Source organism: Camelus bactrianus, chromosome 2, assembly GCF_048773025.1.
Source record: "Camelus bactrianus isolate YW-2024 breed Bactrian camel chromosome 2, ASM4877302v1, whole genome shotgun sequence".
Lineage (NCBI taxonomy): Eukaryota > Metazoa > Chordata > Mammalia > Artiodactyla > Camelidae > Camelus > Camelus bactrianus.
This window is the reverse complement of record NC_133540.1, coordinates 52,139,699-52,151,850: the sequence shown is the minus strand read 5'-3', so window position 1 is coordinate 52,151,850 and position 12,152 is coordinate 52,139,699. Positions and strand designations below refer to the sequence as shown.

The 12,152-nt window shown below is 36.7% G+C and overlaps 1 protein-coding gene and 1 long non-coding RNA gene across 8 annotated transcripts in view; one reads left to right on the top strand and one right to left on the bottom strand.

The window, feature by feature from the left end:
- SYNPO2 (synaptopodin 2) overlaps positions 1–11,597 on the top strand; it is a 156,533-nt gene extending 144,936 nt beyond the window's left edge. For 2 of the 5 annotated variants that reach the window (XM_045514979.2, XM_045514981.2), the window contains one exon: positions 8,039–11,597. In XM_045514979.2, the coding sequence (XP_045370935.1) occupies positions 8,039–8,581 (543 nt within the window). In that variant the 3' untranslated portion in view covers positions 8,582–11,597. The remainder of the gene's footprint in view (positions 1–8,038) is intronic. The other 3 variants (XM_045514980.2, XM_074341512.1, XM_074341515.1) reach the window with 3 other exon arrangements.
- LOC105067132 (uncharacterized) overlaps positions 1–12,152 on the bottom strand; it is a 280,700-nt gene that overhangs the window by 171,755 nt on the left and 96,793 nt on the right. The gene's annotated exons all lie outside the window — the stretch shown is intronic.

Sequence of the window (12,152 nt, the reverse complement as noted above, 5' to 3'; positions counted from 1 at the left end):
GGTTTAAAGGGTATTAGCTCTTCTTCAAATAGCAGGCACGTAAGCTATAAAAAATCTCTCTTATCTCCACTTTCCTTCTAGGGATAAATGCACATTCATGGTAACTTTTCTTTCTGTGAATGAGGAACAGAGAAGATGGTTGCCTGGATTTGTTTCAGGAAAGAAAGGTGTTATTTCTATGTTCAAACCAGTTAAAGTAGACTTTCATAAAAATATACTTAAGTAAGGCTTTTTCTCAAGAATTACAACAAATTAAAATGGCAATTCCTGCTATTTAAATAGAACACTGAATATTAATAGGGGTGTTTTCACAGGTTATCATTTTTAGAATGACATAATTCTTTTTTGAGGATAAAGAAAGGTGAGAGGGTAGAAATTGCTGCTGTAGTAATTTCTTTACACTAACAGATATATGCCTTAAAATACATTATTTAGATAAAATTTTATTATCTATGGTCTTAATTCTTCAATTTCCCTACACAAACACGAGTTGTGTGACTAGGTAAATTACCTAATTTCTATGCCTCAGTTTCCTTATTTGCAGAAATTGGGGATTGTAGGATTGTTGGTGGGATTAAATGAGTTAATAGACAAAAAATAACTTAGAACTGTGACTAGTGCATAGTACAAGTTCTATACATTTCAGTTATTGTTATTATTGCTTCTAAGATGGAAGGGTCCACAGAAGTAGATGCACAGAATCCTCCCTGACATCAGCCTTCAGGGCCTTAAACTGAATATGGTTATTTTTATTCTTCTGTAACAGAAGGTTAAAAAAGATCAAGAAGCCTATACTTTGGCACACCCAGAGCTAGCAGAGAGATGAGGTCAGCGGCGATGTTTCTGGCCAGCCCTGCTGCCTGCGTTCTGCTGGGAGGGGGCAGTGGCTGGCACAGCAATATCTGAGGCGTGCGCTGCTAATGCCACTTCAAAGGCAATGCACCCTCCTATTTTTATCCTGGGTCAGCAGCCTGCCTGTGCAGTTGCCTCTTGAACAAAAGGTTCTGCCAGGTCTCTGACACCTTTTAAGGCGTCATGGACTCTTCTCACAATAACAAGAATAATCTGTTGTGCTACGTGGCATTTGATTTTATAAACATAATATCCATAATCTTGAAACAGTAGCTAGCATTTTTACCATTTTACAACCAAGGAAAGTAAGGCTAGGAGAGGATGAATCATATGAGTAACAACAGGCAAAGGCAGGACTCCCAGGTCAGTGTGAGGTCCAAACTCACATTCTTTCCAGTGTAACATGCTGGCTTCCATTGTCAGTCACAACTCTTAGGCTTTCTCACAAAGAGATTTCCTTCAAAGATAGAATAAAACTTTTTAAAAGAAGTTTATTGTTTTAGGAACAAAAGTTTAGTCTGATAGTTAATGTAAGACAAAATAAGATAAATGGTCAATGGCAAAGCCACGATGAGAAGTTCTAGCTACAAGATGTTATCTCTTATTTTGATGTCTATGTATGTTTATTGCATTGATGGAACTATTTAAGCAATGGATCGTTACTTGGCTACTTTTTCAGTAATGGACTTATTAGTCTTGGTTCTCTGCACTATTCTTGGTGAGCAGAATAATACAGCTTATTTCTGTCTAAAGAAATTGACACTCCTCCATTTTTTAGATAAGAAGGCATTGTAACAGAATTCTAAAAACTCCACTTGGTGGAAGAAGACTTAAGACTCACTTTAAAAAGGCAGGTTCCAGGGAATATGAGAGAGGGACTGTTTTATTAAGAGACTAAAACAAAAATGACCTTAAAATTCTCCTTAAGCCCCAGACTACTTAATTGTATCTAAATCATCTCAAGGGAGGCATTTGTTCTATATGTAAAGATCTCTAGATAAAGTGATTCTACATCCCTATGAAGAAACTTCTTCCAATATTGACCAGCTTCTACTGTCAGAAAATTTGTAAACTGAAGACTTTTTAGAGCTAGAAGTGTCCCTAGAGATTAGTTAGTAGAAACTGCTATTTCCTAAACCTGCTTGCCGTCTCATAATAAATGGTAAATTAACTTTCAACTTTCTCTTCTCCAACTCTAACTCATCCCAATTTCCATTATCTTTTTCTTCTTGGGTCTTAATTTTTAAATCTTGCAAATACATTTTGGGCCCTCTTTAGGACTCATGCATAATTTTCTACAACTTTTCTCATTTGGGGAATCAAAGTAGTTTAAAATCCTCACACTTCCACTGACTTAAGTGTAAATCATTTACTTACATGTTACAAATCTTCTCTCTGTTTAGAAAAATTGATTTGTTTGTAAATGTTGATTAACCCTATCTGTTTTGCCAAATGTGTCTTGGCCTGCATGTTGGTGTGTACGTACTGGGGGTGACAGGGATGGGTCTACCTATGTGGGTCTCTCACCACATGTAACTGACACGTGAGAAGGGCTACATCTTAGGACATGACCAAAAAGTTTGGTGAAGATAACCAAATTTCCTAATTAAAGGGATGTCTTAGTGAAAAAAACAATAACCTTTTCTTTAGATGGAGGTAAATTCTAGTGGGGAGAATCAGACAAACAAAATAATTAAATAAAATACTTATTATGTTACATAGGTATAAACCTAAGGGGAGGATAGGGGGATAAAAAATTTTAGAGAGAGAGAGAGAGATTGAGCATAACCAAACAGTGATCCTATGATATTTGAGTAAGGCCTGAAGGAAATGAAGTAGGCTCATGCTGTTATCTGGAGTACTGTGTTTCAGGCAGAGGATCAGCAAGCATAAAAGTCCTGAGGTGAGGGTATAACTGATCTGTTCAAAGAACAGCAAAGAGGCCAGTGTGGTTGGAGCAAAGTGAGAGGGAGAGACCAGCAGAGGTGAAATCAGAGACATACAGAGTGGTGAAAACAGCAGATTTTGTAGGGCCTTGTGTGTCATTTCCTGTTTTGAAATGAGAAGTCATGACAAGAGTTTTAAACAGAGGACTACATGACATAATCTGACTTAGGTTTTAGTAGGATAATCTTGGCTGCCATATTGAGAATAGAGTAAAGGAGGAAGGATGAACTAGGGAAACTATGAGACTATAGCAATAATCCAGGAAAGAGAGTATTATGGGTTAGCCCTGGATGGTACCAGTGGAGGTTGTAAGGAGTGGTCAGACGCTGGATGTATTTTAAAGTTAGTGCTGACATTTCAGGTGTGGGGTGTAAGAGATGGGGGAGAGTCAACAATCACTCCAAAGATTCTGACCTGAGCAAATGGAAAAGTGGAGAATGTCTGGTGCTTTCTTCTATCCATGTGCCCCTTCATGGGCCTCTGCTTTGTAGAAATTCTAATCAGTGATTTAAAAGGCAAAAGAAATGCTATTTATTCCTGTTGGCTTTTATTAGAATCCACTTATGGTAGAGTGTATGTCTGTGATGAATATTTACTGATCACGTGTGGTTAGAGAAGATGCGAGTCGAAGGAGTTGAAATAACGTGTCAGCTGGAGACTCTACTGTGCATGTGTAAGCAGGATTTCAACCAAGAGAATTTTTTAGCTTTTAAGGTTTATGGTATTAAACAGTTTAAACTTCAAAATATAAATCACTTTAAACTTCCTTGGCTTCTAGGGCTATTTGCATTGCTTTAGAATTCACTTCTTTGTTCTAGGTAAGCCTCAGATGACCATTCCTTTTTTAAAATGTCAAGTGTTTCCTGCCAGTTAAATTGGTTACCAGTTTAACAAGGAAGCTAACTAAGCAGCTTCATTAACAAGCTATGTGGCTAAGTCAACATCTAATTGACATGAAAGATGTTTTATGGTAAGTGGAGAAAGCCCCCAGCTCCTCTGGGCTTTTCAGCTGACTTGAATACAGAGTGCCCTGTGTCTCATCTTCATAGAGAGGAGTGCATCTATGTGGGATGTATTCCCTATGCACTGGCGCCTACTTGTTCCTGTGACAAATGGCAAAGTGCCAGTATTGATTAATCCAAATGTTATCAAAATTTCAGTGACCTTTTCCAAAATTTCTAACATCTCCTATTTAGTTTGCTTGGATTCAAATCTTTTTTGAACAGATGTTCTTCCAAAATAATTTCAATGCAAGTGTAGTGCAATATGTATTCAATTAAGATCCTTGATACAAGACTCCCTGGGTTCAACTCCCCCTGCTCCAGCACTTACTAGCTTTCTACCCTTGAGGAAATTACTTACCCTGTTTAAGTCTCACTGTTCTCATCTGGAAAATAGAGACCCATAAAGGTGCCTACTTCATGGGGTTGTTATGAGGACTGTATGAAATACTCCATGTAAAGCAATCAGCACCCACCACGTGGCACTTAGTATGTGATATACTAGTGTTAGCTATTTTTGAAGGCAGAGGTAGGAAAATGCCTCCTTTGTATTTATCCTTTCAGAGGGAATATGTAACATCAGATGATTCATGAGTTCTGTGAGAATATTTGCCGCCTAATATTGCATGCATTATATTGGACCAGCTAAAGACTGACATGTATTCTCATGGGTGCAACATTTAAATGATACACCGCTCTAAATACACACAGACTGTTGGCACATGCAATATTAACTGTGCCACCTGCCAGAAGACATAACCCCTCAGTCAGTTTGAATGACATCTTTTTGAGTTTGCTTTTGGTGTTTGTGTTTACATACGTACCATCTACTTAAGGAGATCAAAATATTATATCTATATTAGCTTTACCTAACAAACTAGGGGAAGAAGGATACAGAAAACTTGAGAGAATGAACATCACAGATGTTCTTTCTCTTTAGTTTGAAAAGTGAAGGATAGCAACAGGAAGGTGAAGGTGTTTCAGGAGGGTGGAAGCAACTGGGAATGTGGGAAGGAAAGGCTGAATATGAATGTAAGGAGATGTATTCTGTGTTATCAGGATCAGTGGGGTAAAGTTATGGGAGGCAAAGTTTGGTTCACTGGAAAGAAGGAGTTCTCAACAATTAGAGCTTAAGGACTGAGATGCCCTGTCAATGAGTGAACCCCCTTCTCTAGAGCAAAGAAGGCCTGGGTGAGGTAGAAGGTTCAACTCTTAAGACTATTTGAATTATTAGAGAAATTTCTCAAAATTAATTAGTAGAAAAAAAGGTTCATTCTATTTTTAGCCTACAAAAATGTTCATTCTATTTTTAGTCTATGTTTTTTTTTTAAAGAAAAATAAGAGAACTCTATGCTCTAATAAAGCTGATAATGTTCTGTAACAGGATAGTATAGTCAAAGTTCCCCCCTAAGGCCATCAAATATGAGATGCTGCACACTGAAGTGAAGTTCCAAATTAAAATACTGACTTTACAAAGAAAATAGTAGACATAAGTGTCCTTGGCATGTTCAAAGAATAGCAAACCACTTCCACAATTCTTAAACCCCTTAGTTAGGTCCATGTTATTAAAGGGGGTCAGAGTCTGGCAAGGGAAGAGGATTTTGTGAGGAGGAATTCTGCAGTGCTGAAACTCAGAGTGTGCGTTTGGAGTAGGTGGAGCAGAGGAGCCCTACCCACTCACCTCCAGCTTTGTGAGAAAAGTGGCTTCTTAGAGAACTTGATACCAGATGTCAGCAGGATGGATGGGAGGTCAGAGTGGACTGAAGTCTGACTCCCTCTTAGGATATCTGTCTGTAGAATGAGAGTTGGGCTGACAAACAGTTTTGGCACTGAATCAGGAAATTCACAGCTCCGCTCCTAACATTCAAATGATGTGAATGTTCCCTGTAGACCAGAGCTGTAAACCAGGCCAGGAGCAAGGGAGAGCAAGGGGTCGTCTTAGGGCCTTTCCACGGGTGCAAACAGACTCTAGTTGCTAAAGGTGTATGAAGACAGCTTTCTAGGTGGTGCAGATTGACTTCCAAGTTAACCCCTGGAACAGAGATGAATCGGCATGAATCGAGGACTACAGACAAGATGTCCCCAGTGATAGGAATCCTCAAATATTCTTCGAAAGTTTCCTTCTCTGGGCCTACCTGACTCTGAGAGTGAAAAGCCAGAATATGATGTTACCAAACCAAGTAAAAATTTCCTTCTGCCCCCTTTTTTTTTTTTCAATCCTTGCACTCTAACTCCAGGGGGCCAGAAGTCAGGGTTAGCAAGCTAGGAGACAAAGAGGAAAGCATGAAGAAGCCAACCACAGTGCCTTCCCTGAAGGAAAGTGATCCTCCTGGAAAGGGCCCCGGTTGGGGAAGGAGAGATTTAACTCTAAGTGGAGACTGGAGTTTGTTATTCCAAAGGCTTGGATATTCTATGTTGAAATAAAGTGGTTTCAGTAACTTAAGGTGACATAGGACTATTTCTAAAAGGAAGCAGAATGTCACAGGACTGTTAAGTTTTTGGCAGCAGTGAAAAACATTCTTTCATTAAAAACATTTAAAGGGTAATAGGAGACAAAAATAAAGAAGCATTCTGATGACACATCATACATAATACACAAAAAATAACCAATTCAACATGTTTAGCCAGCCAAGCAGAGAACAGCATGAGCCTCGGGCCAGAAATGGACAGAAGGAAATGGCATCAAAGAACAAGATGCTGAGAATTGCTTTGAGGAAATACATTAGAATTAGGGGTTTTGGTGCAGGCAGAGAATAGGCGCCCGCAATATTTTTGGCACAAACAGAAAGAACAACGTACCTAAAGAACTATTTATTTATACCACATTTGCATCTCTAACCTAAGACAATTTGTAATTTTATTCTATTGTTAGCACTTAAAGGAGTCTGAAGGCACGTTTGGCAGTCTGAGCAGTACGTGAAAGAGTTAACAGTCGTTTCGTTCACTGAGGTCATTGCACATTCTTCCTTCATACTCTACACTACTACTATATATGGCATATGTGTATTCTACGGGAGTTTTTTTTTTTTAACTTCAGTGCTATTCTAAATTTCTCCTCAGAAAACTTTGACTTACTCTTTCAAGAGTATACTTCAAAGTTTTACTCTTCCCCGCAACATTCAACTGATTAATGTTTATACCTTAGCTGAAAAAACAATCCCTGATGTCTTTGTTATTACAATATCATTCAATAATGTTTTGAACTTTTTTTTTTAATGGAGGTACTGGGTATTGAACCCAGGACTTTGTGCTTGCTAAGCATGTGCTCTACCACTGAGCTATACCCATCCACCTCTTGATACTTTCAAAGTTGATTCATTTTCCTAAGTGTGCCTTTACTATTTTTTGCCAGGAGTTTGTCTAAGAGTCTTATGCAGTTGGGAATGTGTAAGGAAATAATGTAGATAACCAGATTTCAAGATTCCTGGAGATACACAAGGGGTAAAAGAAGAGAATACAGGAGATTTCAATAAATTATATTTCTGCATATTAAACAAACTAAACATTTAGCATACACAAAGGAATGTTGCAGGGACACACACTCTCAATGAAATACACACAAAAGGAAGGAAAGGACAAATGAAACAAGCAGCTGGAGTGTTTCCTTTAGAGACAAGGGGAGTATACCACACTCAGAAAAGATCCATATGATCTTCATCAGTACATACATAGAACTAAGACAGAAAAGGCCATCTATGTCATCAGACTGGCAACATTAAATACATCTAAGTAGCTTTTGTTTGTTTTTCTCTATATTCTGTGGATCAAAATAAGATAACAGATTAAAAGTCACCTGAGAAAAGTACAAAGCCCAGCAGCTTATGGTCTGTTTCTGGAGTTACCAATATGTTATATTTCTTTTGTACCAGGAAAATAGGACTAGAATGAGGGTGGGCTGTGAATGTAGCCATGAATACCTGGACGGCAGACAGAAGTAAGGGTGGCTCTCAGTGATGACAGGGCCCTTGCCATGGTGGTTATACCTAAGAAAGATGGTAGCAATTGGAGCTATGGGTTCAGAAAAGGAGAGCAAGGAGGAAGTTCCAAGTGAGGGCCAAGTCCCAGACCAGAGTTGATAATATACTAGGCAAAGGCAGCCTATCTTGGTTTTAGGACTAAGCATTGTGGAGATTTGATTTTTACAGTGCTTGGCAATGGTGTGGAAAATACTTTGGAATAACAGTCAGTCAGAATAAACCAAAATGAATGAGATATTTTAACATTTTCATTATTTCCAGGAGATTGAACGCTCTCTTTCTCTTCCCGGAAGACCAGTACCGCCCATCATCTCTACAGCATCTCCTTGGGTATTTCAGCCTGCTTATAGCTACTCTAGCAAACCAACTGATGGGCTAGAGAAAGCAAACAAGAGACTAACTCCTTGGGAAGCAGCAGCCAAGTCTCCTCTTGGTCTAGTGGATGATGCCTTTACACCCAGAAACATCCAGGAATCCATTGTGGCAAATGTGGTCTCCGCAGCTCAGAGGAAGGTGCTTCCAGGGCCGCCAAAAGAGTGGAATGAAAGACTGGCCTATGTTCCCCAAACCCAGAAGGCCAATATGGGCTCATTTGGAAGGCAAGAGTATAATGTTGCATCCCTACCCAGTAACAATATGCCCACCAACTCCCAATATGGTTCACAGGTGCCATATGAGTATTACAGGCAGCCTTCCAGAAATGATTCTGAAATAATGTCCATGGAGACTAGGTCTGATTACTGTCTTTCAGTAGCCAATTGCAACTATAACCCACACCCAAGGGGATGGAGACGCCAAACATAAAAGTTAAAAGAACTGATTGTGCCACTTACAATAATTTAAAAAAAAGTTTCTTTCCAGTATTTTTGACTTTTCCAAAAGATTTAAATTCACTTTTGATCTTGGCTTGTTCTCATAGATCATTTATCCAAGTTTGTGTGTGTGTGAGTGTATGTGTGTGTATGCACATGTGAGAGTGAATCACTTCCTTTTCTGCTGATGCATAGAGAATTTGAAGAAAAATTCATTTTATGCATTGATGGCACTTATATGTAATTCATAGTCTTAATTCCCTTTACTTCATTAATATGAGATAGTCTAGGCAACTAAACTCTCTCAATTGAAACTACGTATTTTCTTGTATATGCCTCAGTCTAGGATAGAATTAATGAAATAGGATATGCTAATTTTCATCAGCAGTAACAGCAAGGAATATAAGATGGGAGAAGTTTCCAATGGGAGTATACCAGTAAATAATAATTCCTTTAAAAAGGATTTTCATGCTGTTATTTTAAGCATTTCTCTGAAATACTTTTAAAAATCTGTAAAATTCAGATTTGTTTTTAGAATTGATATATAGACTTCTCAGAAAGAAATAAATATTTGAGAGTAAGACAGTTATACATTTCAGAAGGTAAATGGTGTAATGTGTAGGGAACAGAAAGGTTTAGGTATAGGATTTATTTTTAATCTATTCAAAGTCAGCAGCCTGAGACAGGAATAGACTCTGGGTTCAGGTGTCCTCATTTGTCAGATGAGAAGATCAGATTATTTAATCTCTTATATCATGAACAGCTCTGATATTCTGAGATTCTCTCATTAGTAGAATGACTTTTGATGCATTATTCATTTTTGTTGCTCATCACAGAAATATGAGATTAAGGTTAGGGGTGGATTAGGTCATTGGTGTCACTTCATGTATCATTAAAGGTCCAAGAAGAATTGTTGGGCAGTAGGTTTTGTGATATGTGTTACGTGGAGTGAGGGTTGATGTGAAGAAAAAAGCTATTAGTGGATTTAAGGAAGTGGTAGATGGATGTGTCTGTTATTATGCAACTGTAGGTCATGACCATTTACTTAGTTATAGAAAGCATGCTGCAGAAGCCTATGCAACAAGTGGTGCTTCTTTAGAAAGCCATCATTAGGATGTTCAAAAGAAGTTAAGCAGTTGCTTGGACAATTCCACGACCCATCCCTTGTTAGCATGACCGTAAGACAATTAGTCAAACACCTGCTCCTCACTGCCATACCCCCAAAGTACTAAATACAAGGAAGTTCAAAGTATTTTACATTATAAGTGAGTATTGAGAATATTTTAAAATAAAAACACCTTGAGTATTCACAACTTTCTTAGGTTTTAAAATATTTTGCTTTGTTTTACTTTTTAACTCTTGAATTTATCACTATCATGGTCTCTTTCACAGATTAAAATTTTAAAAAATTGCCAAGATACAAGTAATCCCTTGGAAACAAGAAAATAAAAAGCTGAAGAAATCACAGTAAGTTGTATTAGTAATGGAATCACCCAGATACTAGCTTGTTTAGCTATTGAGAAAAGAAAAGATGAGTACTTTCTAAGGTTATATTGCTAAATTATCTTAAATTGATATAGCAATAATTCTCTCAAATTGTAAGATATAATAATTGATTCCTAAAGACTTTCTAAAAAAAATAATGCCTGGTATTTCATTATTCTCTTAGGAATTCTCAGAAATCCCCCACATAAAATACTTACTTGTTTCAAACTTTATTATAGTGGTCCAATCATTCTGGTGTCAATGTTTTAAGATATGGGGGGTTTAGCAGGAAGATTTGTGAGCCAGGATCATATCCTGTTATGTTGTTTTATTTTTATAAATGCTAGAAGTTACTTCCTTTTATCCTTACATTTTAGATACTGCAATTCTAGAAATTGATATGCATTATATTGTTCATTAAAACTTTCACTAGACCAAAAATAGAGAGAAGCAGACATTTCAAACTTAAAGATTATTATTATTAAACAGCCATCCCCCTCTTTGCATGCACTAGATCAAAATAATCATTGTATTAAGCTATCTGAATTTATTCTAGGCACCAAGAAAAAGACAATACATGGCAGGAAAGTTGTACATTTTTCATTCACAAGGAAATGAATGTCATATTTTTATTAGAAATCAATGATTCAAGAAGTCATATTTTGCAGATATAATTCTGAAAAGCAAAAGTGTCATTGTCAAATCATCACAAAATGTATGGGTAATTATCTCCAGTTTACTTGAAAAGGAGTAAAGTTAGATTGCTAACATTCAAGCTAATGTTTGAGCTAATTCTGCCACGCTGATACCGGATTCCTATTGAGAATACTTAGAGAACTACTGTTCTCACAAAAATATGATGTTTGTCTTGTATTCCAAATAATAGCCTTTTGAGAGAAGAGCTGTTGCTTTGTAAATGTATACCACGTGTTGTGAGGCATTTTTCTACTAGTAGCAATCACATAGGTAGAAAGAGTTCTGTTCTACCATGGATTAAAAACACTCTCTAAAAGTACACTAATTTGGTAACTTTTTTCCATCTTGAGTTTAAATACTGTATCATTGCATGTGTGTGAAGTGTCCATTTTTAAGATGATTTAAATACTGTCTTATATTTTGAGTTTGATTATTGCACAATTCTAGTCAATTTATCTTTGAATATGTCTCTTTTACATTTTGGCCCCATCACTCACATTAGAAAGGGCCACACTTTTAGGGGTCAAGCACATATATATACTAATGAGTTGAAACTTTAGATGAAAAATTACAGCAAATAGGCTCAGTTATTATAATTAGAGAGGAACCGAAGAAATGTTTGTTTTTAATAGAAAGTAGATTTTCACATTGATTTCTATTCAAAGTAGAAGTATCTATACTGTCCACATTTTTCTATTAAAATAGACTATGTTCTCCTGCTAACTAGTTTAACATTTCCACCTTTGTTTATCCCAAAAGACTGTATTTGAAAGATGCATACTGAAAATCAAAATTGTATTAGTAATAAAAATTAACTTGCAAATCAACTTAAAGAGCCTTTTCATGTTTTCCTTGTAAAAAAATTGTTTTGAATTAGTCTTCATTCCAAAGAGTTAATCTTATCAACTACATATTTTAAAATTTTAGTTTCTATGGTATCAGCTTCCAGACACATCAAAACAATTTCATGCTGATTGATAGCATTTTAACTGTAACATTTAAAAACTGAAAAAACCACTTACCTCAAAATATGATCAATTTCACATGTAAGTTAAGAGGCTTTGGATCCATATCTTAATATCATAATAGTATTCCTTTCTAACTTAATATTATTTTAATGTTATTCTTTATTAATTTTTTCTTCCATAGTATATTGAAAATCAGTCCTAAGCACAAGCATAGCCAATGGTAATATAACTTGATAATGTGTTGGGTGAATTTCTAAAACCATTCTGGACTGAGAGAATCTACTATGTTTGTCATTCCAGTGCTTTCAGTTGCTTGTCCTCTTTAGACTGCCCCAACCTGGACCTCAATTAAAATGAAGACTTCATTATAATAAAACATGTTTAAGTAAAACTTTTAAAAAGCGCCTTTGGCTC